General features: G+C 52.6%; 9 protein-coding genes across 9 annotated transcripts; 5 read left to right on the top strand and 4 right to left on the bottom strand.

Annotated features, from left to right (window-relative positions):
* The first annotated feature begins 1724 nt into the window (after positions 1-1724).
* On the top strand, positions 1725-3782 carry BO82DRAFT_386771 (uncharacterized protein). Its single transcript, XM_025638264.1, has 3 exons — positions 1725-2736; positions 2792-3016; positions 3069-3782. The coding sequence occupies exons 1-3, from the start codon at positions 2035-2037 to the stop codon at positions 3339-3341; spliced, it is 1200 nt and encodes a 399-aa protein (XP_025487409.1). The 5' UTR covers positions 1725-2034; the 3' UTR covers positions 3342-3782.
* A 27-nt stretch (positions 3783-3809) lies between these two features.
* BO82DRAFT_386770 (Tcp11-domain-containing protein) lies at positions 3810-8353 on the bottom strand. Its single transcript, XM_025638263.1, has 3 exons — positions 7196-8353; positions 6195-7116; positions 3810-5306 (listed from the first exon to the last, which is right to left on the bottom strand). The coding sequence occupies exons 1-3, from the start codon at positions 8126-8128 to the stop codon at positions 3934-3936; spliced, it is 3228 nt and encodes a 1075-aa protein (XP_025487408.1). The 5' UTR covers positions 8129-8353; the 3' UTR covers positions 3810-3933.
* A 1563-nt stretch (positions 8354-9916) lies between these two features.
* BO82DRAFT_187460 (uncharacterized protein) lies at positions 9917-10466 on the top strand. The gene has a single exon (XM_025630493.1). It carries the CDS (start codon positions 10032-10034, stop codon positions 10374-10376), a length of 345 nt encoding a protein of 114 aa, XP_025487407.1. The 5' UTR covers positions 9917-10031; the 3' UTR covers positions 10377-10466.
* A 2264-nt stretch (positions 10467-12730) lies between these two features.
* On the bottom strand, positions 12731-13770 carry BO82DRAFT_424499 (RTA1 domain-containing protein; the record flags this gene model as incomplete). The annotated part of the gene is made up of 4 exons (XM_025640294.1): positions 12731-13185; positions 13252-13477; positions 13528-13550; positions 13608-13770. 4 exons carry the CDS (start codon positions 13768-13770, stop codon positions 12731-12733), a joined length of 867 nt encoding a protein of 288 aa, XP_025487406.1.
* A 335-nt stretch (positions 13771-14105) lies between these two features.
* Positions 14106-15110, top strand: BO82DRAFT_424496 (RTA1 domain-containing protein; the record flags this gene model as incomplete). Its single annotated transcript, XM_025640293.1, has 3 exons — positions 14106-14271; positions 14348-14590; positions 14650-15110. The coding sequence occupies 3 exons, from the start codon at positions 14106-14108 to the stop codon at positions 15108-15110; spliced, it is 870 nt and encodes a 289-aa protein (XP_025487405.1).
* A 223-nt stretch (positions 15111-15333) lies between these two features.
* Positions 15334-16670, bottom strand: BO82DRAFT_345428 (uncharacterized protein; the record flags this gene model as incomplete). The annotated part of the gene is made up of 3 exons (XM_025633701.1): positions 15334-15853; positions 15916-16382; positions 16443-16670. 3 exons carry the CDS (start codon positions 16668-16670, stop codon positions 15451-15453), a joined length of 1098 nt encoding a protein of 365 aa, XP_025487404.1. The 3' UTR covers positions 15334-15450.
* Positions 16671-17473: 803 nt separating this feature from the next.
* On the top strand, positions 17474-18594 carry BO82DRAFT_294400 (uncharacterized protein; the record flags this gene model as incomplete). Its single annotated transcript, XM_025631821.1, has 2 exons — positions 17474-18003; positions 18132-18594. The coding sequence occupies 2 exons, from the start codon at positions 17474-17476 to the stop codon at positions 18592-18594; spliced, it is 993 nt and encodes a 330-aa protein (XP_025487403.1).
* Positions 18595-19044: 450 nt separating this feature from the next.
* On the top strand, positions 19045-21071 carry cp9 (putative serine carboxypeptidase). Its single transcript, XM_025638794.1, has 3 exons — positions 19045-19391; positions 19452-19977; positions 20079-21071. Exons 1-3 carry the CDS (start codon positions 19097-19099, stop codon positions 21040-21042), a joined length of 1785 nt encoding a protein of 594 aa, XP_025487402.1. The 5' UTR covers positions 19045-19096; the 3' UTR covers positions 21043-21071.
* A 1018-nt stretch (positions 21072-22089) lies between these two features.
* Positions 22090-25697, bottom strand: BO82DRAFT_395561 (putative cell morphogenesis protein Sog2; the record flags this gene model as incomplete). The annotated part of the gene is made up of 4 exons (XM_025638793.1): positions 24818-25697; positions 24627-24738; positions 24217-24566; positions 22090-24169 (listed from the first exon to the last, which is right to left on the bottom strand). Exons 1-4 carry the CDS (start codon positions 25276-25278, stop codon positions 22090-22092), a joined length of 3003 nt encoding a protein of 1000 aa, XP_025487401.1. The 5' UTR covers positions 25279-25697.
* Positions 25698-25727: the final 30 nt, after the last annotated feature.

Here is a 25727-nt window from a genome sequence, read left to right as displayed (position 1 = left end):
TGAAGCCAGAATGCTTTCTCTTCGAAAGGCTAGAATTCGGGGCTTCGAATTTTCTTCCTAGCGGCCTTTTGTCTTTGGCGAGCGTAGCCGCGATGGCGATCATCCCTTAGGCAGTGTTTCTCGGATCAACCACCAAACCTTCAGGCAACCGAGTATATCTTAGCTCCTCTGGTTTGAAACATCCGCGGCAGTCGATGACCCTGGATTTGTAGTGCACACCCGGGGAGAGGGGTCCAGAGATATCTGCTTGACCACTTCATGTCACAGTGATCCAGCAGCCATCAAATTGATGTGGACGAGGGCGGTGATTGCTCATATTTAATCTAAGATGAGTGCAATCTGTGGGATGGTGTCTAGACTCTAGACTCCTGGTCAAAGTGATTGGGCTCCACTTCTCTTATGATCATCCTCGAATGATCTCTTCTGCTGGTGAAAACCTCCGGATCACCACTGTCATTGATGCCAACGCCTCTGGCAGGCAGCCACCGAGTCATTGTCCCACATTGTTGCTGTTGTCATTGTTCTCTGTGAGAGATTGCCTCTCCTGTCCACGGTGGCCGTGTTTCGCTTAGGCCTACTGTACCGGTCAATGCTCTCCGAATGGAAATCTCAATCGCTTGGGGAAAGTTTTCTCCTGCTAGTCGGGCGACCCAGCGGGCCCGGTTGGCGCCGAGCTTGACCATTTCGCGATGGCCGCCACCACGTAGCGAATGGCCCACGCTTGGACCAAGTCCTGTACTGTACAATGACTCGGAGAGATGCTGGACTCCGTAGATACGGTGTTTAATCCCCCTATTCCCCCCCCCCCCCCTAGGAAAGGACTCTCGAAGTGTATCTCATCGTGCTCTTGATCCCCCGCTTTTCTCCCAATGCCTCGTCACTGCTACGCAGACTGCGTGGACCCATACGTGCGATGGAGCTTGGCAGAATGGGAGGTAGCTGATCGATAGTCAGACTTGACTAGTGAGCCAGTGACAAGGGACAGGATAGAAATTGGAGCTCATTTCCGGACGCTGGCAATTTAGAGTTGAGCATTGATTGAGCGGTTGACCGTGATTGATTCATTCATTCATTCATGGATGGATGCTCATCGCTCATCAGACGGATGTGTGACGTGCTGGTGCACCGTACTCTGTCCCCTCGTACCTTTCTGGCCCCTCCGCTCGATGAGGGACCCCATTGCTGCAGGCTTCCTTCCTGGCTATTGCTTGTTTCGATTGTGCCTGGAGAGTACATGCTGGATAGGGAGGACTCCCACCACCACCAAAAAGAAAAAGAAAAACAGCGCACCCCGTGCGGTCGATTGGTCGGGGAAAACGGCCCACCCGAGATTAAAGCCAGGGGGCGAGCAGCCAGTGACCGTCGCGCATTCACGGGATGAAACGGGGGCCCTCATGGCCCATCATCTCTGCAGCTGCACCAAACCGCCAATCCACGGATGGTGCCTGCGCCAGAGACCCACTCAAATGGAGTCCCAGGAAATTAATCATTTCATCCATATCATTTCCATCCTGTTCGGCCTGCGATGAGACAGGCTATGCACTTTTCAGAGTAGTGCACGAGGCAGAGGATCGGCTGATGCAACCGTACGTTACAGATCATTCACCGATAGTCCACCCACTTTGCATGTGGTCCGTACGGTGCCTGGTAACTCAGGTGTATCGTGTGAACTCTCCGGTGTTAAATCAAATAATCAAATGAAGACTAACTTCTCGCCGGTGTCTCCTTTCCCCCCCCCCTCTTCTCTTTCTCAGTCTAGTCTCTCTTTCTTCAACGGTCTCCATTCTCTTCTTTTTAACGACTCTCTTTTCCTCAAAACCTCGGATTGATTCCGTCAGACTGCTACATTCTCTCTCAACTGTTCTCTGTGCTAGAGACGTTGCTTCGTTCTTTCGAACCCAGTCATTCTTTATCCCAAGTTGTTGCGAATCGATTTCGCCGCTCACATTCGTTGACCAACACCCCCCCCCGCAGTCTCTACCTACCTTACAATCCAACACCACCCATCTTACACAAACCCCCCAAATCATCGACATGCAGCTCACTACCAAGGTCTCTGTCGCCCTTCTGGGTGCGCTCGCCGCCGTTGGCGAGGCCAACATCCACCACAACCTGCACTTCCACGGCCGCGATGCCGCCTCCAGCTCGGTTGCGGTCCCCCCCGTCACTCTCCCCACCACGACTGTCCAGCCTCCCCAGCCCGTTGTTGTGACCAGCTCCGCGTCCACCGCCGTTGCTGCCACTACTAGCCTGGCTGTCGCTCCGCAGGGCACCACCACTGCTGCTCCCGTCCCCGCTGCGCCCTCGTCCGAGGCTGTTGCTCCCGCCGGTCCCTCGTCCGTGGCTGTGGTTGTGCCTTCGGCTGCTTCCTCTGTCCCGGTTGTGCCTGTTGGCCCCTCCTCCGTGCCTGTGGTCCCTGTTGGCCCCTCCTCGGTTGTGCCCGGTGCTCACTCCTCGGCCCCCGTGCCTCCGTTCCCCTACTCTTCGGCCATCACCTCCGCCCCCGGCCCTCTCGGCACCGGCGTGACCCAGTCTGCTGGAGCTACCAGCTCTGCTGCTGGCTCCGGCTCTGGCTCTGGCGCTGCCTCGGGTGCTGAGTCCGTCTCCACCGAGTACGAGACCCAGACCTCCACCAAGGATGTCACTCTCACCTACACTCTGGGTGCCGGTGCCTCCAAGACCGTGGTGACCACCACTGTCCACCGCACCGTGACTGACATCCAGACCGTCTATGTGGTACGTTTTGTTATGGTAGCAACTGCATATGAACCCTACTGACACATTGATATAGACCCCTGGAAGCCACAGCTCCAGCACTGCCAGCGCCGGTGCTCAGGACACTACCCTCACCTCGACCTCGACCGCCTTCGCCACCTACACGCTTCTGGCTGTCCCCTCGTCCACTGGTGCCGCTGGCTCTGCCGCCACCTCTGGTAGCTCCTCCGGCTCTGCCAGCTCCGGCTCCAGCGACAGCTGCGCTCCCGTCACTGTCACTGTCCACGACACCGTCACTGTGGTAAGTTGGGCTGGATGAAAGTTGACGATGTGGTTGCTAATCATACTTGCAGACTGTCGCCCCTACCACTGCCGCTGCTATCACCGCCACCCCCGACACCAACGTCGAGGTTGCCCAGCCCACCACCAGCGCTGAGGACACCACCACCAGCGCCTCCACCACTGAGGCCGCTGCCACCAGCACTGCCACCGTCATCCCTACCCCTCGCCCTCCCTTCGGCCACAGCAACGGCACCTTCCCCTACCCTAGCGGTGCTGCTCGTCCCACTGGCTTCCAGACCAGCAGCCGCGCGGCTTTCCCCTCGCACTTCCGCCGCGTCTACTAAGGGCATCAGCCCGGCGCCTTCGTCTGTACTGAGAATTGATCCGGTGGCGTAAAGCTTGCGCTGGCCCTGTACCTATGAGAGGATTTCGATATTTATGTTTCTGGTACAAACTTGACAATTTCTTTTTCTTCTGCTTCAATCCACCTAGTCTATCTTCCATTCTCGTCTACCCGGCTAGGTACTCTACCCAGGTTGTTCCATTCTTGTGGGATCCGTCCCGGTCCTACCCGTTATCCAACGAAGCTGTTTCTTCATTTAGTTTCTCTGTGAGAACCTCTCATGGGACATGGATCTTTGTACGGTGACGGGCCAGACCCGGCGCGGGGGGGTTCCTAGCTGGAGCGGACGAGAGTGTCAGGCATCTGTTCGCTCTCGGGACATGTGTATCTATGTGAAGAATAGATCTAAGTGGGGTTTACGACCATCCGATGACGATCTTGCTTATGACAGCGGATACTGATTAGACAGCGAATTGATTTTTTCTGATTATGTGTGTAATAGCACTGTAGAATAAGTATGGAGCAACACGGGGCTATAAAAGATTATAGACATACTATACATTTATTGTCCATGTATACCGAACTGTAACCCGCTAGATCTTCTCCAGCAGGGAAGGATCCGCCATGAGACGGTGGCGCATCTGCTGCCACTCCAGCCAAGTGACCCCCTGCACCAGACAATCCGCCAGATCGTCCAGCTTGCCGATATCCGGCAGGTTGGCGCCGGCTTTTCTGCGGGATTGCCATCTGGTGCGATATGCCTCCACCCACTGGCGTAATTCCTGGTCGTCCGCCACGGCCAGAGTTTTGGGACGGGCAGAGAAGGTGGTGGTGGTGGTGGCGTTCTGCAGCCAGTGCCCGACTAGATCCATTTTCATCTTCTTGACCTCGCGCGTGCTCTTCCTTTTCTTTCTGGCTGTACGCGCTGCAGTTCCCTCAGCGTTGGGGTCTGCTTGAGCGTCTGCTTGCGTGTGAGTCTGCTGCACCTTCTTTTTGCCTTTGTTACGTTCCTCGGTGGCTTCCCCGGTCCCCTCCACCTTTGCAGGACCATCCCCTCCGCCCCCCGCTCCCTGTTCATCCGAAACCCTCCCCGACCAAAACCGACTCACTCTTCCCGGCTCCACCCCACAAACCTGTGGCACCGGCACCGACATCGACCCCGAGCTCCTCTCCCGCCGCAACGCCTCCAAAACCGCATACAACATCCCCTCAAACACGCCCACGCGGATCGACCACTCCTGGACGACGGCCGCCCCGCTCGACCGGAACCGCTGGCGCTCGATCAGCACGTGCGTGGGCCGGTACCGGGCCAGCAGGGTCGTGAGCAGGGCGTACGCTGCCTCGGCGTAGCCGGCGGGGGAATAGCCCCCCTCTGGCCCTGTTGCTTCATCTGGATCTGAGGTTGGAGCTGGGTCTGAGGTTGAATCTGGGGGGATGGGGTGGGCTTGCTCTTGCTCTTGCTCTTGCTCGACGGCATCCTTGGGGGTAATGGCAGGGGTCTGAGTCTGCGTCTGCGTCTGCGTCAAGGGCAAGGCGATCGCCGGGTGCGATTGCGATTGCGATTGCAGTTCGGAGTTGAAGGCGAAGACAGAGAGCCGGCGCCATGCGGTCAGCGTGATGCGCGGTCTACTCCCGTCATCCTCATCCTCTTGAAGCTTGAGGGCTCCGGATGAGTGGAGCGGTGGTGATGACGGCGGCGGCGGCGGCGACGGCGGGGCGACGAGCAAATGCGCAAAGGCGAGGTTGCGGATGCCCATGTCGATGCTGAGGATGCTCATTCCCCCTCCCAGGCCCGGCGCGGGGCCCGGCGCACCGGCGGAGGGCGCGCGCTGGTACTCGCATTGCGGCAGTTCCGTCTCCAGGCGGCGGGTGAGCACGGGCTTGGGGCCGGTGGATTTGATGCCGGTGCGCTGGGCGATGCGCTGGAGACGGGTGGCTTGTAGGGTGCGCAGGCAGATTGAGAGAACTGTTGTTGATGTGGTGGTGGCGGATTGGAGGAGGGGGATGGTGGTGCGCATTGGAGATGATGTGACGGTTCCACCGGATAAGAAGATGGGATTCGAATTAGTCCATGGGCTTTTCCAGGTACGATGGTGATGGGGGTTGTGCTCGTGATTTGACTAGCTTGGCTGGGGTGATAGTGAGGGAGTTCTTCTGGTATGCTGGCTAGCTAGCTCATGGCTGGTTTGAAGGCACGCGGCAAGGGATGTTTTCTGGGTGTCCTGAGTCAGGATAAATTTATGTATCCGGTGGAGATTGGATTGCCATACTGGGAAATTCGATGTTGATTGCAACGGGTGAGCGGTGGGGCCGAGATCTGGGGTGGCTTAGTAAGAGAGATCCATCTTTCCACTCTACAGATGAAGCCAACTTGAAGCAGAGAGATCCGATTATGCATATTTTATCCTCGACAGCATCGCGACAACCATCCAAGCCATAAGTCAAGGACATTATTAAAAGGTGCTGTAGTAGGTGCTGTAGTAAGTGCCCGGAGGTGTTGAAGATGCCCCAATTGCAAGATGCAGATGCCAGTCAACTCAATCATATCTAAATTCCTTCTGGAATACCCTGGAACCAACACCCTGCCCTGCCTCTTGCCCCCCCCCCCCCCCCCCATTCGCCTCGCACTAGGCCAAAAACAAGATTATATATGCGCTGTCTCCTCCCTGTCAAACTCCAAAAACCCCCCAATGCCAATTCCCAAACAAACCGATGCAAAACACGCTGAAGAACTGCATGAAACGGATCCAACTCCACCCGTGTGTCACAGAAACATGCCACAAACAGAAACGAAACGTTTTACGAAAAAGTCCATCGGGCAAAAGCAGCCCGCGTGATCACAGAGTCGCGGAACGTGCCACGTCATAACCCTCGTTCGACGGGATCATCGCCACGTCAGTCGGGGACACGCTCTCGCGCACATACAGAATCGGCGCCCACACCCGCCAGTGTAGCACCCCCATATGCGCCAGCCGCATCGAGATGCGCTCGACGTCATAGTGCTGGGGATGGCCCAGCAGGGTGGGCGCCGTGTGCGGGAAGTTGCGCTGCGACTCGCAGATCGCCAGCGGCGACATGTTCAGGTACTTCTTCGCCGCCGCGAACGTCGCCGCCAGCAACTTCTCGCGCAGCGCCGCCTGGAAGTACTGGAACAGGCCCGACTCGTTCGACAGGTGCCACTCCAGCGCGCTTTCGATCTGCGTGATCACCTCGTCCGAGACCGTGCTGCCATCGCTGCAGCACGCGGCACACGCGAACCGAGCGATCTCCAGCCCGATGCACCGCACGTTCTGCACCCACTGCGCCGAGCCCCGCGGGCAGTCCTCGTTCTCCTCCATCAACGAGCCAATGCGTGACCGGAAGGTGGCGTACGTCTGTGCGGGGGCCGACAGGTATCGTTTCTGCGTGTGGACGTAGGACTCGAAGATGAACCAGCAGATGTCCAGGTTGATCAGGTTCTGAAGACAGGTCCGGAGCTGCCACAGGCGGTCCGAGTCGAACACGAAGGTCTCCGGAAAGGCGTCGGGGGTATGAAACTGGAGTAACAAGTCGGACACTCCCTGAAACAGCACCGAAATCGGCCAGAATGCGTCCGTCTGCGCGGGCTTATCCATCTGTCGCAATTCGCGCTCCCGGGTCTCCAGATACCAAAGTCGCGACGAGTCGACCCGGAAGTGGTCCCTCTCCATCTTGCCCCGGAAATACTCCTGCAGAAACGGAACAGTGTCCTCAATCAGCAGCACCCGAAAGGCGCGGATCTGGTGGTTCGCAACGTCCTAAGGCAAGCAAAAATCAGTTCCCATGTTTCTCTCGCGGCGGCGAAAACCACCCCCCGCGTGTGAACCAGCTCCTTACCAATTTCATGGCCTCCAGGATCGCGAACAACGTCTGAAGGCCGCCGACGATCTCCATCGGATTCTGCGACTGCGACCCGGACCGGATCTGCTCCACCATCCGATCCGCCCATTCATCCCGCATCGGCGCGCAATGCGTCTTGAGCAGCCCTGCCAGCCAGGCGGCCACCCGGACCATGTCCAGCACCCCCTTCTGGATCTGCTGCATGAGTAGCGGCACCTCGAGGTTCTGCACCACCCCCGGATGATCGCGTTCCGGCACCAGCGTCTTCAACACATCCTGCAAGGTGTCGAACATGGCCGGGAGTCGAGGCTCGAAGGCCTGTCGCTGGTCGGTCCGCGCATCCGCGGCCAGGCCGGCAGCTTCGGGCGACGAATAGAACGCGTAGATCGAAATCTCCACGGCCATGGCCTCCCAGTAGTCCGCCGCCTCTTTCCGCTTCCGCCTCCCTTTCTCCCCGTCGAGATCGGGCTTGAAATGCAGGTCCCGGTCGAAGTTCGCATCCATCCGGAGATTGATGTTGCTCATGATGCATGGGAGATCCAGCTCGCTCAGCGTGCTTTTCGTTACCGGGGGATAGCGCTTGGCGGTCAACAGCAGCCTCTGCTCCTCGGGACGGAGCCCAAACGCTGTCGGAATGTCAAGGGTTTTGGACGATGAAGATGATGGTCTGGCGGGCGCCAGTAGCGCTGTTGCCGGGGGAGACTGCAACGCATCTTCCCGGTAAGTAGCACTGCCCGGGTGCCGTTGTTGGCGCGCATCTGCGGGATCAGGACGCTCGTTCGCATCGCGATGGTCTAGCGAATCGTTCTTGGGGGACTCCTTCGTATGGCCGCTTCCTCCATAGGCTTCCAACGGACAGTCGACGCTTTCCTCCTGCTTGCCCGGCGCATCCCGGCGGGCCTCCTTCGTTTTTTGAAGGTCCATCTCCATCCGATCCCGCTAGTGCCCGAGCAAATAATGGTGAGGTGGGAAGGTTGAGAAAGGAGAGGGTGATGGCGGGAGGTTGGGGACTGAGGCGTGGCAGGAGAGTAGTAAACTGGTCCAAGTGTGAGATTTGACGAGATGTGGCTGCACCTAGATCGTGGGACAAACGGGCATTTCCTTGGTGATAGACGCAAGGCACCGTAGCCCTATACTAGACCACGACAACGACGATGTGGGGGGGGGGGGGGGGGGGGTGGGTTTGGGCTCTTTTTTTTTTTTTTTTTTTTTTTTTTTTTGTGATCCCTTTCCAGCAACCCTTCTGTCAGTCCTTGCCTGGGGTCGACAGGGTTTCAAGGCGAGGGAGGGGAAAATAGTGCGCACCTGATCTTAGTCAACGACGTCGATCGCTGGTGTCGATCATTAAACGGGAAGTTTGTTATGGTGGTGGTGGTGATAATTGTAATTGAAGATTGGTGGTAATTAGTGTGGTAGGTATGGACTGACGATATAGAATTGGGCCAGTTGTCGTTGTCGTGTAGCAAATAGTATGCCCCCTCTCTTTTTCTGCGTTTTTATATAGCGTATAGATCTCTCCTTGTGTTTGTTGTGACGTGACCAGCTTTTTGATCTTCAAGTCTTAGAAGACACCAATGTCACACCCAGCACAAGATGTGAAGTTGTATATGTTTGAAGCAGGAAGAAAGACGGCAAGATCAATCAAATGGCTACACGACAACCAAAAAGGGAATGCCGAAGGGGAGAAGCAAACAGATGCGCTTCAGTGCGGACAGGAAGAAAGGCGACAATAATACTATCGACCGGGCAAATCGGCGAGATCAGAGGAACAAAGAGACGAGACCGGGATATCCAATGTTTCTGATAACACACCCCAATGGCAGCAACAAAGCATGCGAAGACTCCGAAGAGTAACCCTGCACTACACAGGGGGAGGGGAGGGAAAAAAGGTCAGTGTCAACTAAGAGGGGGAGAGGGAGAAAAAGGAAGAACACGAGCCAAGGGAACTACTGTAATCCCAGAGGTGAAGGGGGAAAGAAAAAAAACACCAACGAGAAAAGGAACGGTCAGTGATCAATGAAAGACAAGATCAGTCCTGCACTACCGCATTGTACAGTAGGAGACTAAACAGTATAAACTGACTGGTCAGAGCGAACGAGGGAGAGTGGGAAAAAAAATGAGAGGGAAGAGAGGCAACTGTGCCTTTTGCAGGGGCACTGGGAAAAGTGAGGCTGATCTAATCTAGACGCTTGCAGCAACTACGAACTTTCCGGTTTCTGTTTTCTGTTTTCTGTTTGGGCACGGCGAACCACCTGGAGACCAGCTGGGAACGGGCACGGAACTATAAGTATGGAGAAGTTTAGTTGGAATCAATCCCTAATCACATAGCGGATGACGTGGGATGCTTGACGAGAAGAAAGGCCGAAGTAGAAAAAGATGAAGACGACGACGACGATACAGTACTAACTAGTAAGTTAACGAGGATTGCCCTTCTTCAAGCCTGGCCCGATGGTTAGTTAAAGGTGGTGTGGGGAAGAAAGGATCAATAATCAATCATTCATTCATTCCTTAACCACCGCGCGAGGGTTGAGAAGTGAAAGACGAAAAGACCAAAGGCAGAGGCAGAGGCAAAGGCAAAAGGCAATGGGAAAGGGAAAGGAAAAGTCAACAATTCCCGCGGCGGATAATCCCTGACTCCACCCCAGCAGCAGCAGCAGCAGCAACATTCCTCACAACCAGGGCAGGGCACGGTATCGTGTGCGATCTCAGACCTCGGGCGTGTGCCGGTTTCAATGCTGCTACCCGGCACGGTGGAAAGGCCTGGGAGATCCCCAATGTCCAAATGTGATAGGGAGTTAGTCCGCTCCCCATAACTGGTTTAACTGGTTCTCCCATGCAGAACGCCACCAGTCAATTGAATTCTGTCTGGGTGGAATCGACCAATAAATTTGGGGAGGAACCAAAACAAATCGAAAGGCATCAGGAGGGGATAGTCAGTCTTCTACTCTGTACACCTAATAGAATCTCCGTTAAGACTTCGTTAGCAGGGCAATTCGGTGTATTCCCGCTGAATCATGGCAATGTGCAAAGCAAATGGATGCAGCCGGCCGTTGACTGTGTTCGGATGGATCTAAGACCGGATCCATCTAAATCCGAGCTCTTGTACTGTTTTTTTTTTTCCTTTTTGGGTTTCAGTATGGTTTCTTTTGTTGTGAATGATACATTGGGAGTTATGTGATGAACAGGAGACTGAGTCTCTGCACGGAGTAAGAAAAGGTCCCAAGCAGGGGATGGCCGGACATTCCATACGGAGAACTATAACTAACAACCGGCAAGTATGAATGAGTAAGGTTAGTACTCCGTAGTTAGAAGAACTCACGTCCCTTTAGTCTTTAGACTTCTTCCGCATGCAGGTTAAATGATTTCTGTCATCCATTCTCTATACATAATTTGGCCGACAAGATCTGAGTGGGATGAGTATCTGGAAGTTGTCGGTGGTTGTTTTTCTGTTCCCTATCCCAGGGCGCTCGAACGGCAGGCAGGCACCATGCAGCATGGGATCTCGATGGATCACGGAGCATCAGCACCCATTAGCATCATGCCATCAGCTTGCTTGCTTGGCCTCGTGTGCACTGATTGGAACCGTAGGTACGGAGAGTCATCCAAGTCTTTCAGTTTTCGGCAAGTCTGCATCTCTCCTCTGTCATGCAAACCTAGATGAGACCGGCCGATTGGTCCCAATTTCATAGTCGGGCGTCAAACCCATCGTTCTTCTACAAGTTATCGCATGGCGGATTGGCGATGGGGGGTCCGCTTTTTTGCCCACCGACACTTTCGGGACTGCAGTCGAGTCTGGGTCGGTCACCGCCGGCGGGAACTCTTATTGCGCTACTCTGTACTCCCGTACAGAAGCCCCTTTTCATCCGCAGGCGCCTGCGACCGTGTTTAATTTCCTCCCGTTCTTCCTCCCTTGGGTTGGGGTGGGACATGGGGACAGCCCCGATCTATCCACCCTAGCAGATTGATATGTAGATTGACGTCGATGTTCAGTGATAACCCAACAGTCCCGGTCGGGGTGGATCACACGCGTGGTAGCATCGGTAAGTCAACCCGAGTCAGCAATGGCTTGTATAGTAGTACCGTAGTTCTTCCCCGGTTTATGTTCATGTTTCCCGGCAGGAATTTTGAAGTTCAAAGGTTCTGTCGGATGGCCCCTGCAAGTCGGATTTACTACTCCGTATCGAGAATATATTCAACACTTGCTAAGAAGTGGGATGGACCATTTGAATCAGCAGCACTTCGGAGTTGGAGTAAGTTACTGTACTGTACGTAGTACTTGACAATCGCTAGGTGGTAGTAAGTGATGTTGCCAACACGAACGAATGATAGACGGCAGACGGCAGACGGCAGACGGCGAAAACGTCATGCGAATAATGTGTCTGGACCATTCGAGCCTTTGCGCTGCGAATAAAGGGGCGAGAAAATCCGGTGGTTGATGCTGGCTTAGCGCCTCACTTTTGTTGCGCACTGGTCACAACACTTGGATACTCCACGCGTGGCCGCCTCATTATCCTGGGTCAGGACGGCGAGGTGGCAATTGGGGAAGGGGAGAGAAGCCAAGCCCAAGCCCGTTTGCAAGCAAGCCATAAGAGAAGCGGTGTTAGGATGGACCCGGTTTCTGCTCCCAAGGCTGCAAGGTAGAGTTGAGAGTCGAGACGTTGCGCAAGTCTGGAGCGATTATTGGCTCCGCGTTGCGCTCTCGCAGGCGGGGCGGGGGAGTACCGAGTCCCTACGGAGTACTAGAACTTCCTCCGGCGGCCTGTCCAGCCAGGGCGGACAGATAATGGAGTGATGATGAACCCTGAGTTGACATATATGTCTACTGCGACTTCTTAAAACTCCGCTGCCTATTGCCTGTCTGATTGATGCTTTCACCGACCGAGCCAAGGTGATGAAGAGGAAAATATGCGGATGATGATGATGAAGAAGTTGGAGGCTACTCCGTACTCGTCTTGGAGCCCTGAGATGATGGACGATTTCCTCTTTGGGAAGCCAGGGCCGATCCCGTGACCGTATGCTTGGCCCTAAATCAGGTGATTCGATATACTCATCAACTCTTGAGCAACAGATACTTGGTAGTCTATTTATCAGAATAGTATTATTATACTGCTTTTATTCTGCTGAAGACAGCTGTATATGAAAAGAAAAAAAATCCAATTATTAAAGATAATATCTATAATAGTATTAAACTGTTGATAGTTTGTCTATATATTTTCTATATAATGATTATAATGTTAATAATTTAGATCTTTCTAGTACTTAAATCCTAGAATTTTGCCATATCTCTAGAATAGCAAGGATTAATCTTGAAATCAATAGACTGCTACTATTCTATACCTGATTGACTTACTTTTCCTTTGATAACTGTACTACATTTGAAAATAAGACTATACTTTATGGATTATTTATATAGAAATGGTGGGTGCAGGTGTCGGCTTGCTTACACTGCCAGCTTGCTTACCGATTATGTTATGGACTGTATGTGCATCCGTGCGTATTTATAAACTACAAACACCAGACTAGTATAATAAGCTACGATAGGCTCTCACCACCCTCCATCTTCAACCAAAACACCCGTTCAGCGGCCTTCCCTCGACCCCCCGGCGTCAATAACGCATGAACCTCACTCGGATGCACCCAGGCAAAGAGAACCATAACCAGCACCATGAGCAACGCATCAAAGATATAGAGGAATGCCTCATGTGATACCAAATACCCGTCATTCCCCTGCGCATACTCGATTAATCGGAACAGTGATCGGACAAAGATAAGCGCGCTCCCCCCGTACAGGGCGTACATGTGCCGCTCCCAGGGTGCTTGTAAGTGAAGGACACGACGTGATGGAGCATTCGACAGTCCGTGGTGGAATTTCATACTCGTGATAACAAAGAGCGAGAAGAAGATTAGTTGTACGACGAGACCGCCGATAATGATATGTTCGCCGGTTGTCAGGTTGCTGGGCGTTCCAGAGGCCATTATCCCGCCACCTGAATGAGAGTTTCATATACCTTAGTAGAGTAAAACTGTATTAGTGGGGGAGGTTGGGGGTTTACCTGCGCCTTGCATAAGGAACGAGACGATGTCGCCGAGCAGGAATGTCTTGGTTAGCCATGTTCGGCGAATAAGGCAGTATGCCTCTCCGTTCGTGAGGAGCACGATCCGGCCGAGCTCCATGTAGACCGCTGCGGCGAAGAGGGTGGGTGCAATGAGGAGGAGGAGGGTTTGCACAATATAAGGCTTTACGGTAAAATCGGGGGCCTCGGCTCCGGAGACGGCACGCTGAAAGGTCAGTTGTAGTGCAAGAGAAGGGCAGGTGGAAGTAGACCTACGCCAATATATCCGATCCATTCGACTGGGTTGATATGGATTAGTTATGAAGTGGCGACGGTTTTCAGGGTTGAAGACTCACAGTGTCCGCCGACGACAAACGGGATGACGAACCATGCTTTGGTTCGGACTACCTGAAACGTATGGATGCCTGCTGCGGCCAGGAAAAGAATAATGAAGATGACAGCTGCGCCAATTGAGGGGTCGTATCTGTATAGCTTAAACTCTGAATCCTCGGTAGCCATGTGGAGAAGTGAGATAGGAAATATATGCAGTAAAGGAGAGTGTAGAATTCTATCGAGTACCGTGAAGTGTGGCAGGCATGATGAAAGTATACTCGATGGTCGCGACAGTCACATGTACTTATAGCCGGCAATCCAGAAGAGATTCTAAAATGAATAGTAGCTGTGTTGTTTCAGGCGTAATCGTACTCGTAGCCGTTCTCGTACCCTTCCGAGATCCAAGTATACACGCACTTGGGCAGTACTACGGCAGACCCACCAGCCGCCGGCTATAAGAAGTCAGAGAGTCAACGCCGAAGATGATTGTTTTTTTTTGACTCCTCTACAGCAGATTCAAAATGGCTGAACAGGACCACGTTGATTTCAAGTTGTACAGATATACACCCAACGGCGTTGCGGCAGGGATATTCGTGGCCCTTTTTCTCCTCACGACAATTTACCATATCTATCAGTTGGGGCGCAGACGGGCATGGTACTTTATTGCCTTCGTGATTGGAGGAATATGTAAGCCAGGCTCTTTTGTTTTTCTCTCTATAGGCGTGAGAGACCGATGGACAGAGTACTGACAGTGAGCCTTTAGTCCAGATCATTGGCTATGTCTGCCGCATTCTCGCCCATAATCACAAAGAATCGGTTCCAATCTACAGCGTGCAGACCATCCTTATCCTGCTTGCACCGCCGCTCTACGCTGCCTCGATCTATATGGTCTTGGGCCGTCTAATTACCTTTCTACGTGCCGAAAAGCTTAGTCTGGTTCCTGTCCGGTGGATGACCAAAATCTTCGTCGTAGGAGATGTGGTTGGATTCGTCGCGCAGGCTGCAGGTTCGGACTCTTTTATCATCTCCCTTTGACTACCAAGATCTCTAACGGATCCCTGCTAGGCGGCGGCATCATGGCATCTGGCACGATAGAAGACTACAAACTCGGCGAACACGTTACCGTCGCTGGCCTGGCGGTTCAACTAGCGTTCTTCAGTGTCTTCATAGTAACCTGCGGAATATTTCACCGCCGCATCCGACAGACGCCCACACGGGAAGTGGCCGTTATCTCGGCCCGTCTCCGCGAACAGAAGAGACGGGGGTGGGAGACTGTCCTTATGGGGCTCTATACTGCGAGTCTGCTGATTCTTGTGCGATCGATCTTTCGGATTATTGAGTATGCGCAAGGCAATGATGGGTATCTAATCAGCCATGAGGTGTTTATGTATGTCTTCGACTCGGCACTGATGTTCTTGACCATGGTTGTCATGAACGTGTGCCATCCTTCGATGATTCTGGTTGGGCCCCAGAAGGGGAGAGATGCGGAGATGAGAGTGCTGGAGTCTGATGAGCAGAGTAGTTAAGTTGGTGCCATTGATATCATAGATATCAGTGGAGAAATTTGTCTGTTCATCTGAAACGTTAAGAAAGACACGGGAATATTGAACGTTGGGTAATTCAAACTCGACTGCTCCGCAGAGAGGACGAAAGCAATTGGCCAGACACCCTCACCCATCTGCGCTGGGGCTACAATCGATTGACCTCGTAGCTATAGATATTTGTACAGCCTTTAATATATGCTAGGTGGGCTTACCAGTACTTCATTGTGCCTCGTGTCGCTTAAGATAGGCAGTGAAAAAGAAAAAGATATAGAGGGATGCCTTAGCTCCCACAGGTCATCCGAGACCTTTAAAATGTGTAGACCTATGCAAATTCGAATATGCTGTCAAGGACCCCATCGCGAAACCACAGCTTGTCTTTCTCTTCTGCATGCACAATCATGTCCTTGCCCAGACCGACGCATCTTGTGACGAGCGGATCATCACGGATGCATGGCTCACGACAAGGCCATAGTACCAAGTGTATTCCGAATTCCAGGGCCACACGGAATGCCAGCTCATCGTTCAGAGGCCCATATCCGACCATAAACGGGGAGATCATTCTGGATGCCACCGTGACGAACTGGAAGTGAGCGAGGACATAAAGCTCAGCGAACATTTGGCCGAGGTCGATAGCTACTGAACCGAGCTGTGAAGTCTCCCAGTCAATGATACTGAGGGACAGCGTGCGACGTCCAGCTGGGAGTGATCCGTGTGAAACAAGAACACTATGTCGAACTTTTTAGCTGGCGGACGACGAAGAATTTTGTATCGCGCCTAGTTCACTCACTTTCGACAGCCAAAATCACCATGTATCAATTGGTTCTCAGTGCCCACAACCTCTGTATTCAGCCGCTGTTCCAACCGTCCAATAATATGGGTGCTGCTTCCAAATATGGCCGGATACCTTGCGATACTTTTCTTCAAGCTGCCAAAAGTTATGTTATACTTCATTTCCGCCATTTCACGATTGCCCTTGATCTTCCGACGCAGTGAAGCCTGATCTGGCATAGCACCCCACTTGTGGAACCTACTCATCCATCGTCCTAGCGATACTCCAACTTGGGACACCTCATACTTGTCAAGCTCGTGGGTGCTGAGATAGGCCTGAAGCTGCGATGATCTAGGGAGGTCTGACAGAATCGCGGTGTGGGATGCGGCATAATACTCATATAGAATAGGAGAGGTCGTAATAACGTCCGGAACCTCGGCCGGAGGAAGGACCTTCATAGCTTTCAGAACGAGAGCCTCATAGTGCTAAAAAAAAAAAAGTAAATAAGGATGCGGGAAATGTTTCCGCCTAGATGGGTGCCATACAATGCGCGTCACTGATGACTTCCAGTCAGAATTGGCGGCAACATATGGTTCGGCGTGTTTTACAATAACCTGCGTAGTGGGAGGAGTGGTGGCAGAGGGCGACACAAGAAGTCCACGGTAAACAAAATTCACGTAGCCACCGGAGAGCGGGATGAGATCTATGCATGCATAGGGGGTAGTCTCCAAAGCAGAGAGCACCCTAGCCAAGATTAGGTCGGGGGGGTGCATGGTGACTACGAGCTAAGTAGTTCAATGTACCGTATGGGAGGGCCCAAGGTCTACCGCTTTTAATAGCCAAAGGTGGGCTGGGCCAGCCACTGTCGGCGTCCTACGATAACGAAAACGGATACGACCGTAGAGGCCTTCCATAATTGGCTGGAATACAGAGTACATCCACTTTGCTTATGCTTTTTTTATCTTTAAGCTCACGTGGCAGGGGCGTGACCACTTTTTTTCCTGTTACTTCTTGGCTTATGGCTCGGACGAAGTGAGGCGGCATAGTACGATTCCCATAGAATTCAACTAGGACAAACTGCAGCCTCAGGGACCCAAACAAGCTAAACCTGAAGATTGTCGGTGCATCCCAGGAGGCATCATTTAACAGATGATATTTCACAATAACCAGCCCCATCTCAAGGAATCAACCCACCAACTGCCGGCATGCCGCCGCGAAGGTCTCACAAGAAGTCCCGCAACGGCTGCGAGCTGTGCAAGAAAAGAAGGGTCAAGGTCGGGAATTCCTGCACTTCCAGCTGTTGTCTCAGCTTAAAGTTATCTCTTAGAATCGGGACTCGCGCGCATACTAACACACAAGCACTCGATCGTAGTGTGATGAACAGGACCCGTGTTCGAATTGTTTGACGCGGGGGACGACTTGTAGCTATGAGCGTCGACCTAGTCCGCTTGCTCATCAAGATGGATCACATATTAGTGTGTTCAGTTCTGGTTCTGATGCGAGAGATGAGCAAACCCGCCAACATACGGCCATGCTATCTCTCCGTAATGACTTCTACGACTCATTCTATCGGAAGATGACCGTACTCGCCCGGTCTTCAGAATGGACTGGCCGCGACCCCGAATTGATGCACCATTATTCTCTCTACACATCTAGGTCTATTGCAAGGCGGCCGGAGATGCAACAAGTATGGCAGGTGGAAATCCCCAAGACTGCATACTCATACGAGTTTTTGATGCATGGAATCCTCGCCCTATCAGCACTTCATATCGCCTGTAGCTGTCCTGAAAGATACAGCAGCTATCTGAAAAGCTCCAGGTACCATATTACTCTCGCTTTACGCTCCTTTCGAAGGGCTCTTCTCTCACCAACAGCCGAGAATTGTTGCGCACTGTTTGCCTCTTCGAGTATAATCATGGTGTACACCTTCGCAACCCCCGCGGAGCCAGACGGCGCTGGTACGTGGGTGATCTTAGAGTCGGTTATAGAACTCTTTAAACTCTGTCGAGGTATTTTGGCACTCAAGGGCTTTATAACTGAGATCCGAAACAGCCCCCTTCGGCCACTGCTTCGGCAAGACTTCGAAGTATCAGTCTCTATCGCGAAGTAAGTTTCCTGGAGTTAAAGGTTCCTCTGTACCATCCTTGGCTGCCTCACCATGCGATTGATAGATCACCGCGTCTTGTGATTTTGTAAAAGTGCAATATGGTGTGCGTTAGCTAACTGCGCTGTAGGGGGAATCCAAACAAACTATTCGTGGGGATAGAGAACGAACTCCACCAACTCAGTTCCTTCCTTGATGCGGAGCTCTTAGAATCCCATCAGAGATTCTCATGCGGTCATGCACTGGAGCAACTTGATTATTCATTCAAGTGTATTCAAAATGCCGAGTTGCCCTTGGAGTGTGGAATGATCTTCATTTGGCCAATCTCTGTCAAGGAAGAATTTATATATCTTGTCGAAGAGATGAACGTGGGAGCCCTTGTATTGATGGCCTATTACTGCGCCCAGCTCTGTATATTTGAAGATTACTGGTTTGTCGGAGAAAGGGCACAATCGCTCTTTTCGGAAATCTCAACTGCATTACCTGAACGGCTATGGAAATGGCTGGCCTGGCCAAAGAGCGTCATATATAGCCCTCGCCACATTTCGGGTTCTGGTCCAACAACAGGACCCGTACCCACAGGTTGGATCTGAATACTGGATCCAAAATCTAAACTTACTACTCTATAGATTAGGTATATTGATCTACAAATTACCGGCTAAAAACCTATTCCGATATAAAATTTTTAATTAAGAAATGGAGTACAAGCAAACATATCAGATGTTGTAGGACCAGCCTTAAATATGCAGTGTCAAGAAGGAAACAAACAATCGGATTGGTAAGGAAAAGTAGGTCGGGTAAGTGTAGAATAGTAGCAGTCTATTTTTTTTTTTAAAAACTAATTCTGTCATGGGTAACCTTCGAACACATAGCGGACTGCCGAGGATCTACCTACGTATCCCCTGCGTAAGGTGATCCTCAGAGTGGAAGTTGTACCAGTATCGGCTCAGCCACTCAAAAGTCGGCGCCACCCCGTAACTCTTTGAAGAGTTCAATAAGCTCAAACTTATTGAGAGCAATATCCGGATAACTCGTTAGGGGTATGGCGACTCACAACAGTGTATGTAATATAATGAGAAGGAGTCGACTGGCGCTATGACAGTGCTTGCAGTGCAGTGCAGTGCAGTGCAATGCAATGCAGTGAAGAGAAGAGTGAAGAAAATGAAGCTGGTCGCTGTTTACGCCTTGATCCGTATGCTATGGGCATTCCTGCCTCCGAGTCGGCCGGACATCTCCCAATTCGAGGTTCATTCCTTACCAGGCGTCCCTTCCTCCTCTCTTCCTACCAGTTGGGCTGGTCGGATTCCTGTTCCTGCGACCGCACCCGGCAACTCGTTGTTCTTCTGGCTCTTCCAGGCCGAAACTCCTGCGCAGGATGATAACCTTATCAGTCGGTCTCTCTCTTGCTCTCTGCAGAACCAGCCGCATTAGCTAATGAGACGTCTGCTAGTATGGTTCAATGGCGGGCCTGGATGCTCGTCTCTGATCGGGCTGCTGTCTGGCAATGGGCCATTTGCCTTCGTTGGCGATTCTACCGAGCTCGAGCGCAATCCCCACTCGTGGACGCAGCTGGCACATGTCCTGTATATCGACCAACCCGTGGGGACGGGCTTGTCCACGGCGAGTGAGCCCTATCCATTGTCCGACAACGAGGGAGTGACTTCTTACCTATACGCATGGCTACAGTCTTTTTTTGCCCATTTCCCCCAGCTCAAGTCCAAGCAGATCCACCTGATGGGCGAGTCGTACGCCGGCATATACATCCCCTACCTTGCCTCAGCCATTGTGCACCATCAGGCCTCGTTCCCGCTCCATCTACGCTCCCTCTCCCTCGGGGATGCGACATTTGGCAACTCCATCGCCATGTCCACCATTCCCACCGTAGCATACATGCGCTCCCAGCAATCGCGTCTACAGATCCCACCCAAGATCCTCGACGCGTTTGTTGAAGGCGATTCATCTGCGGATTTGACCAAGTCCTACACCAAGCCGCACAATATCCGCCCAAGGGACCCATCCCCATCCCCGACGATGCAGAGGACGATAACGACACACCGGACCAGCTAACATGCAGCAGTGACACAGCAGCAGCAGCACTGCAACCGCCTCTGACCACCCCCGAAGAAATCCTCTTCTCCATCCTTAACTCCACCACCTGCGACGGATCTTGCGCGACATTCTCCACAGCATCAAGATACCTCTCCACCACCGCGCAGAACCAGCATCAGTGTTTCGACGTGTACGACATCACCAACAACTGTAGCACCCTCAACCCACTGCCCTTACTATCTTCATATTTCAGCCGACCCGACGTCCAAGTAGCACTGAATCTGCTCCCTCCGCCCCCTTCCTCCCCTTTATCTTCCCAACCTTCATCATCCCAATCCTCGCATCTTCCATCCCCGGCCAACAGTCGCAATTCCAACCCGACCACCTCAGAGACCAAAAAGCAATCTCCTCCCCCGTCTTCTTCTTCTTCTTCTTCTGCGTTCATCATCCCCACCACCGCTCCTCAACCCGATCCAAAAACCTACCTTCCCTGCAACGACACCATCCGCACTCTCGTCCTCCAAGACGGCCAACTGCCCCAACCGCCGGCGGACACCATCCTCCCCGAACTCATCACCAGCCACCGCATCGCCCTCCACGTCTATGCCGGCGACAGTGACTTCCTCCTCAATCACTATGGCATCGAACTGGCACTGCAGAATATGACCTGGCGCGGCGGCCGGGGGTTCTCGCGCCCGTTCACGGGTAATTATTTCCATGTGGACGATGCGGGCTTCCTGCGTCATACAAACCGCTCCTCCTCCTCCTCCTCCTCCTCCTCCTCCTCCCCCGACGACGACGACGATACCACCTGCCTTGCCGATACCAGTAGCTGTGATGACCCATTATCACCACCGGGGGCAGCGGGTCTCTGGACTTCCTCGCGAGGTGTCACCTACCATCTCTTCTGGGGCGCGGGTCATGCGGTATTTGCTAAGAAGCCCCGGGAGATGTTTGCTTTTGTGAGGGATGTTGTTCTGGACTCTTCGTAGTTGAATTTCGGACCATACAAGGTGCATACAACCATACACATATATACATATATACATGTATATATAAATGGAAGACTGCCTACATGTTCAGATCGCCGATCGCTGAAGGGAATTGGCGCATCGGTAGCGATAAGGGTAATCATGGATCTCGCTTGTTGGAAACCTAGGGTTGACAAGGGAGCGGAACGATCGTCTCTGTACCGTAGATGTATTCCGTAGGCCAGTGCGTGGATGTCTTGCACATCACGACTCTTTCTCCTGGGGAGGGGGGAGGCTGCATGATGCATGCAATGCAGTAGGGGCAACGTGTTGGGAGGAATGCAGCAGCAGCAGCAGCAGCAGCAGCAGCAGCGGAAAAACAAGACAAAAACCAGCACACAAACTACTGTACAAAAACAACCCCACGATTAAAAGGGGGTTATTGGTTTTTAAGTTTGCAAAAGTGATTGCTGCACCAACAGCTGAGTTCACGTTTCGATCTAATTTGTCATGTTATGCGAGGAATAGGTTCTACTTTCAGGGTTCCTTGCTTTTGGGAGGAATCAATGTCTGATGTATTTTGGGTTCTTTGTTTTGTTTTCAATAGGGACACCTCTATCAATAGGTAGGAATCACAAGGGGGGAGGGAAAACAAATACATGATGGGAATTTCATTTCGCCTTGATCTTCATAATGCATAGTCAAAAACAAAAAGGATAGAGCACGCTATGCAAAGTCCTTCCCCAGTAGAAAATTGAACGCTGGAAAAGCCGTACGCCGCCTGTTTTGAAGTCCTGGTTCGATGTGCCCCTGTATTCCTGGCGTCCATGGAGGAAAAACATGCAAGTATGCGTCACAGATAGGGTTACGAAGGACACCTGGAATAGAGTGGAAGGCATGTAAGAGTAAGAAGAAGTGATGCTGCCGACATTGATCTATGTCAGGGTGGTTCACTGAGCCATGAACAATGTGAGTTTGTGGCCACGTGAAACCCACGGTGAACGCATCGGAGTGTCACAGTGAGTACAAAAGGCTGGAGGAAGATAGATGATGAAGGCTGCCAGGCGTTCAGCGACGGGCGAAGAATGGTGCTTGGTTAGGCATCGAGAGCAAAGAGTCGGCTCTTTGGAAGACATCCCCTTCGAAAAACTTGTCGCTGTATGCACTGGCAGGGGTAGAGGGAACGGTCGCCTGTGCAGCGGGACCGAGGGCGGCACTTAGGGGTGTTGCAGGAAGGTGGACGGATGGCGATAAATTAGGGCCATGATGAAACGTGTTGGTCGATACCGAGGTTTGGTGCTGTGGATGCTGCGATTGCAAAGGAGGTCCGTAGATGCTGGGAGTTGGATTGCTGGGGTTGTCTGCAAGAAAAGACCAGGGCGAAGCATCAATCATACGTCCCGCTTCTCTGCTCGACCTCTGAATAGGACGAAGCATGTTGACAATGTCGTTAGGGAGAATTTTCATATTTCGAACCTCCTTCATGTCAATGACAAGGTCTACGAAAGACTGCAAAAATGCCTTGCAGTGGTGCCAGAACTCGCGCGCGTTCCGGTCTCCACCGCCAGGCTCCTTGACCTTCATGTTGGATAGCCTTGAGCCCAAGCCCTCTGAGACTTCCAGGCACACCTGACAGCGGTGGATGAGATTTTTCCAAAGCATAACGATACCCTCTGGCTTCCGTGTTTGCTCGGCGAGCTCGAGACATCGCACCAGTTGAGCGAATGCTACAGGCAATCCCTGGAGAGCAGCGCTGCATGCCGAGTTGAGCTGACCGAAGATTCGCTCAAAGATTCGCTCTTCTTCAATCTCGTCTAGTCCAGTCATTGGATTGATTCGAGGTATAACAGAGCTGGGAATAGCAGGGAATGACTCGCCCGAGCGAGGGGTTGCCAGTGACGACGGTATGGAAGTATTGATGTGGTTGGATCTGCTACTGGACCGACTCCGTGCGGCGAGACTGAATGGCGTCGGGGCAAACCCTGGTGAACTGACGGCAGACTGGTATTGCGATGCTGCGTGGAAAGGGCCATTCATAACAATCTGAGGGTGCTGAATTGTTGTGTCATTTCGATAGCGTCGGATCGAAAACGACTGCTCTCTTCCCCTCGTTGGTGTCACGGTTGGCCCCAGAAATCGGTCCGGACCTGCGGACTCCTTAATTTCTGGAACTGGTAACTTCGCAACTGGTTTGGGGCCCTTTTCGATGGGAACCCCAAGATGTGCACACGCATTGCGCAATTCAACCATGCTACCGAATATCATGAGAATCAGGGAGCGCACATAGCACGACTCGCCGTTCGTGACTATTTTGTCAATACTGTTCCGTAACTGCGTTCCGACGTGTGTGTAGGCGATGATGCACGTCTCACATTCTCGCTTTACAGCCTCGTTGGCCAACCGTGCCACGTCGGCTTCCTCAAATTGAGAGTGTTCTGCGTTCTCGATAGCCTCGTTGAGGCGATCAACATGAGTAGAAGCATTGTAGAAGACGATCTCAAGGCTATTTCGACGGGCGTCTTCGCGCTTGATGACGCTTATCAAGGACGTAACATTGGATTGAATCTGGAAGAGAGCGAATAAGATGCACTTTGCGCTTGCGATAATGGGCTCGGCTGTCACTTTCTCTGCTTTTTGTTCTGGTAGACTCGACATTCGATTCACAAACCCGTCCTTCAAGCGCCTGCGCTCCCTTGGGCTGCTGGGACTGGAAGAATTGCTGCTAGATAGGGCGCCAGATGGCCTGGTACGCAGAATCGAGCCGTAGCTCAGACCTCGCAGATGGCTATTCCGATAGGGACGTGTCTCGTCGAGAGTTCCCAAGTCTGTGTTTTTCCGAATGACCCCCATCCGCTTGTTGCGCGCTGCGAGAGAGGCTTGGATGATGCCTTCGCTGTTACTTCGATTGCGCTCATTGTACGCACCATAAGGTTTCGCCCCTGGGCGCTGGAGTATGGCACCGTGGAAGGCAGGGTTGTGCCCCGAAGCAATACGATAGTGGGACTTCATCGGGATTGGCGGTGGTCGACCTAACGAGGGTGACTTAGGGTCGGAGGCACTGTCGCCAGTACTGGGAATCACCGGGAACCGACTGCTCATTCCACGCTTAAGAGGTTTGGGAGTATCCAGCATGACCTCGCTGAAAGCCCTGCGATATCAGTTTCGGTGCTACGGAGCGGAGACGAGAGGACATACCTCGGGTCATATTTCTCAATTTCCAAGGGCGCAACAGGCTGTTTTGTTTTCAAAAACCTCTTAAGCTCTGCGGTTACTGCAACCTCCTTCTCGTTATCGGTCAAGCTCGAGGGGGCAAATTCTGTTTCAGAGCTTTCGAGGAGTCGTCGCAGGGGGTACCGCAAGGGGTTGCCAGCAACTTTCAGGATTTGGAGCTTGTTCATGTCGGAGATCCCGAGGGGTAAGTCATCGAGGCGGTTTTGCATTACCGAGAGAACTCTAAGAGATGAGAGTTTTTTGATCTCTTCCGGAAGGTGGCTTATCTTGTTGCGACTGATGTCTAGAATTTCGAGGAGCGGCAGCTTATAGACCTAGAATCATTGTTAAAAATCCATAGAGAAAGAGGCTCATTTGACATGACCGGAACGCACCCCTTTGGGAAATTCGCGGAAACTGTTTGCCCGGATATTGAGATATCGTAGATGACGACACTCTGCAAATCGATAGGGTATGTGCACCAACTGGTTATTAGATAGCGAGAGTCTACTAGTGGTCAGCGTGTCCGGGCAGGCAGATGGCGTTTGTCGTAGCAGCATTCCCTCGAAGGTGGAAGGCAACATACCGTTCAACTTCGTCCTTGATGGTATCCACGACTGACTCGGGAATGCGAGAGATGTTGGAGTGGCCCAAGTCGATGGTCAACTTCGGCTTCACTACATCGGTGACTGCTTCACTTCCCGCAAGCGAGCGTTTTGTTTCTTGGATTCCATTCTCAACCGCCCGGCGGGCCAGCTCGATTGTCTCCTCGGTTGTTAACAAGCGGGGTCCTGGTGGGTGTTTGCCTGTAGTGCCATTGCCGTCGCCTGCGGTTCCGTTGACAAGTGTTACCTCATCCTCACTTTTGGCCGGTGCATCGATTCTGGAGGCAGGCACCAATGCAGCCGGGACCAACGAGGCTGGTACCAGTGAGACCGGTAGGCTCTGTTCCAAAGATTGTCTGCCATCGTCGTCATTGTCCGCATCGCCACGGTAGGCGAAGGGCATCCTGATGGTATCATCCGGGCGCACCATTGTCGACAACATATTGGGTGAGGTACGGAGTAAGAGGGTCTATGCGATCGGCCTGGCGCTGGCAATTTTCGTGATTTGTGGTTCGGAATTCGAACATGCACTCAGATAGCCAAGATGTCTCCGGAATGTGTTCTGTGGCCTGCACGAAGCATGATCGATGTATAATGAAACTAGGGAAGGTGTCGTAAGAAGAAAGGATAAGTATGAGGGTATAAAGGAGGCGACAGTGTGTGCAGTTGGCGTGAGGCGCGCAGCCAGGCCCGGGCGGCACTTGTTAGGCTTCAAACGGACGAGAACTTGCTCGAATCCGAACAACACAAGGATCACGAGGATGAAGGATTGCAAGAAGGGTGCTTATCGTGAGTTAAGAAGCAAACAGGTAGATTGTAAGCCAGTACAATATTTCGATGGGACAATAGATGTGGTCTGAGAGGTCAGCCAAGTTAAGAAGAACGGGCGGC

Source organism: Aspergillus uvarum, assembly GCF_003184745.1.
Source record: "Aspergillus uvarum CBS 121591 unplaced genomic scaffold BO82scaffold_71, whole genome shotgun sequence".
Classification (NCBI taxonomy): Eukaryota; Fungi; Ascomycota; class Eurotiomycetes; order Eurotiales; family Aspergillaceae; genus Aspergillus; species Aspergillus uvarum.
Note: the sequence above shows the minus strand (reverse complement) of the source record. Positions and strands in the feature narration are given on the sequence as shown.

Excerpts from the sequence above, each read along its gene's own strand:
- BO82DRAFT_187460 (XM_025630493.1), top strand. The coding sequence starts at position 10,032 with ATGCAGAACGCCACCAGTCAATTGAATTCTGTCTGGGTGGAATCGACC.
- BO82DRAFT_386770 (XM_025638263.1), bottom strand. The coding sequence starts at position 8,128 with ATGGAGATGGACCTTCAAAAAACGAAGGAGGCCCGCCGGGATGCGCCG. Across the intron at positions 7,117-7,195 it reads TCCTGGAGGCCATGAAATTG|GACGTTGCGAACCACCAGAT; the intron begins GTAAGGAGCTGG and ends TGCTTGCCTTAG. Across the intron at positions 5,307-6,194 it reads CGAGGGTTATGACGTGGCAC|TTCTCTCAATCTGCCTGCGC; the intron begins GTTCCGCGACTC and ends CATCAACAACAG.
- BO82DRAFT_386771 (XM_025638264.1), top strand. The coding sequence starts at position 2,035 with ATGCAGCTCACTACCAAGGTCTCTGTCGCCCTTCTGGGTGCGCTCGCC. Across the intron at positions 2,737-2,791 it reads ACATCCAGACCGTCTATGTG|ACCCCTGGAAGCCACAGCTC; the intron begins GTACGTTTTGTT and ends ACATTGATATAG. Across the intron at positions 3,017-3,068 it reads TCCACGACACCGTCACTGTG|ACTGTCGCCCCTACCACTGC; the intron begins GTAAGTTGGGCT and ends TCATACTTGCAG.
- cp9 (XM_025638794.1), top strand. The coding sequence starts at position 19,097 with ATGACAGTGCTTGCAGTGCAGTGCAGTGCAGTGCAATGCAATGCAGTG. Across the intron at positions 19,392-19,451 it reads GCAGGATGATAACCTTATCA|TATGGTTCAATGGCGGGCCT; the intron begins GTCGGTCTCTCT and ends GACGTCTGCTAG. Across the intron at positions 19,978-20,078 it reads TCATCTGCGGATTTGACCAA|TGACACAGCAGCAGCAGCAC; the intron begins GTCCTACACCAA and ends AACATGCAGCAG.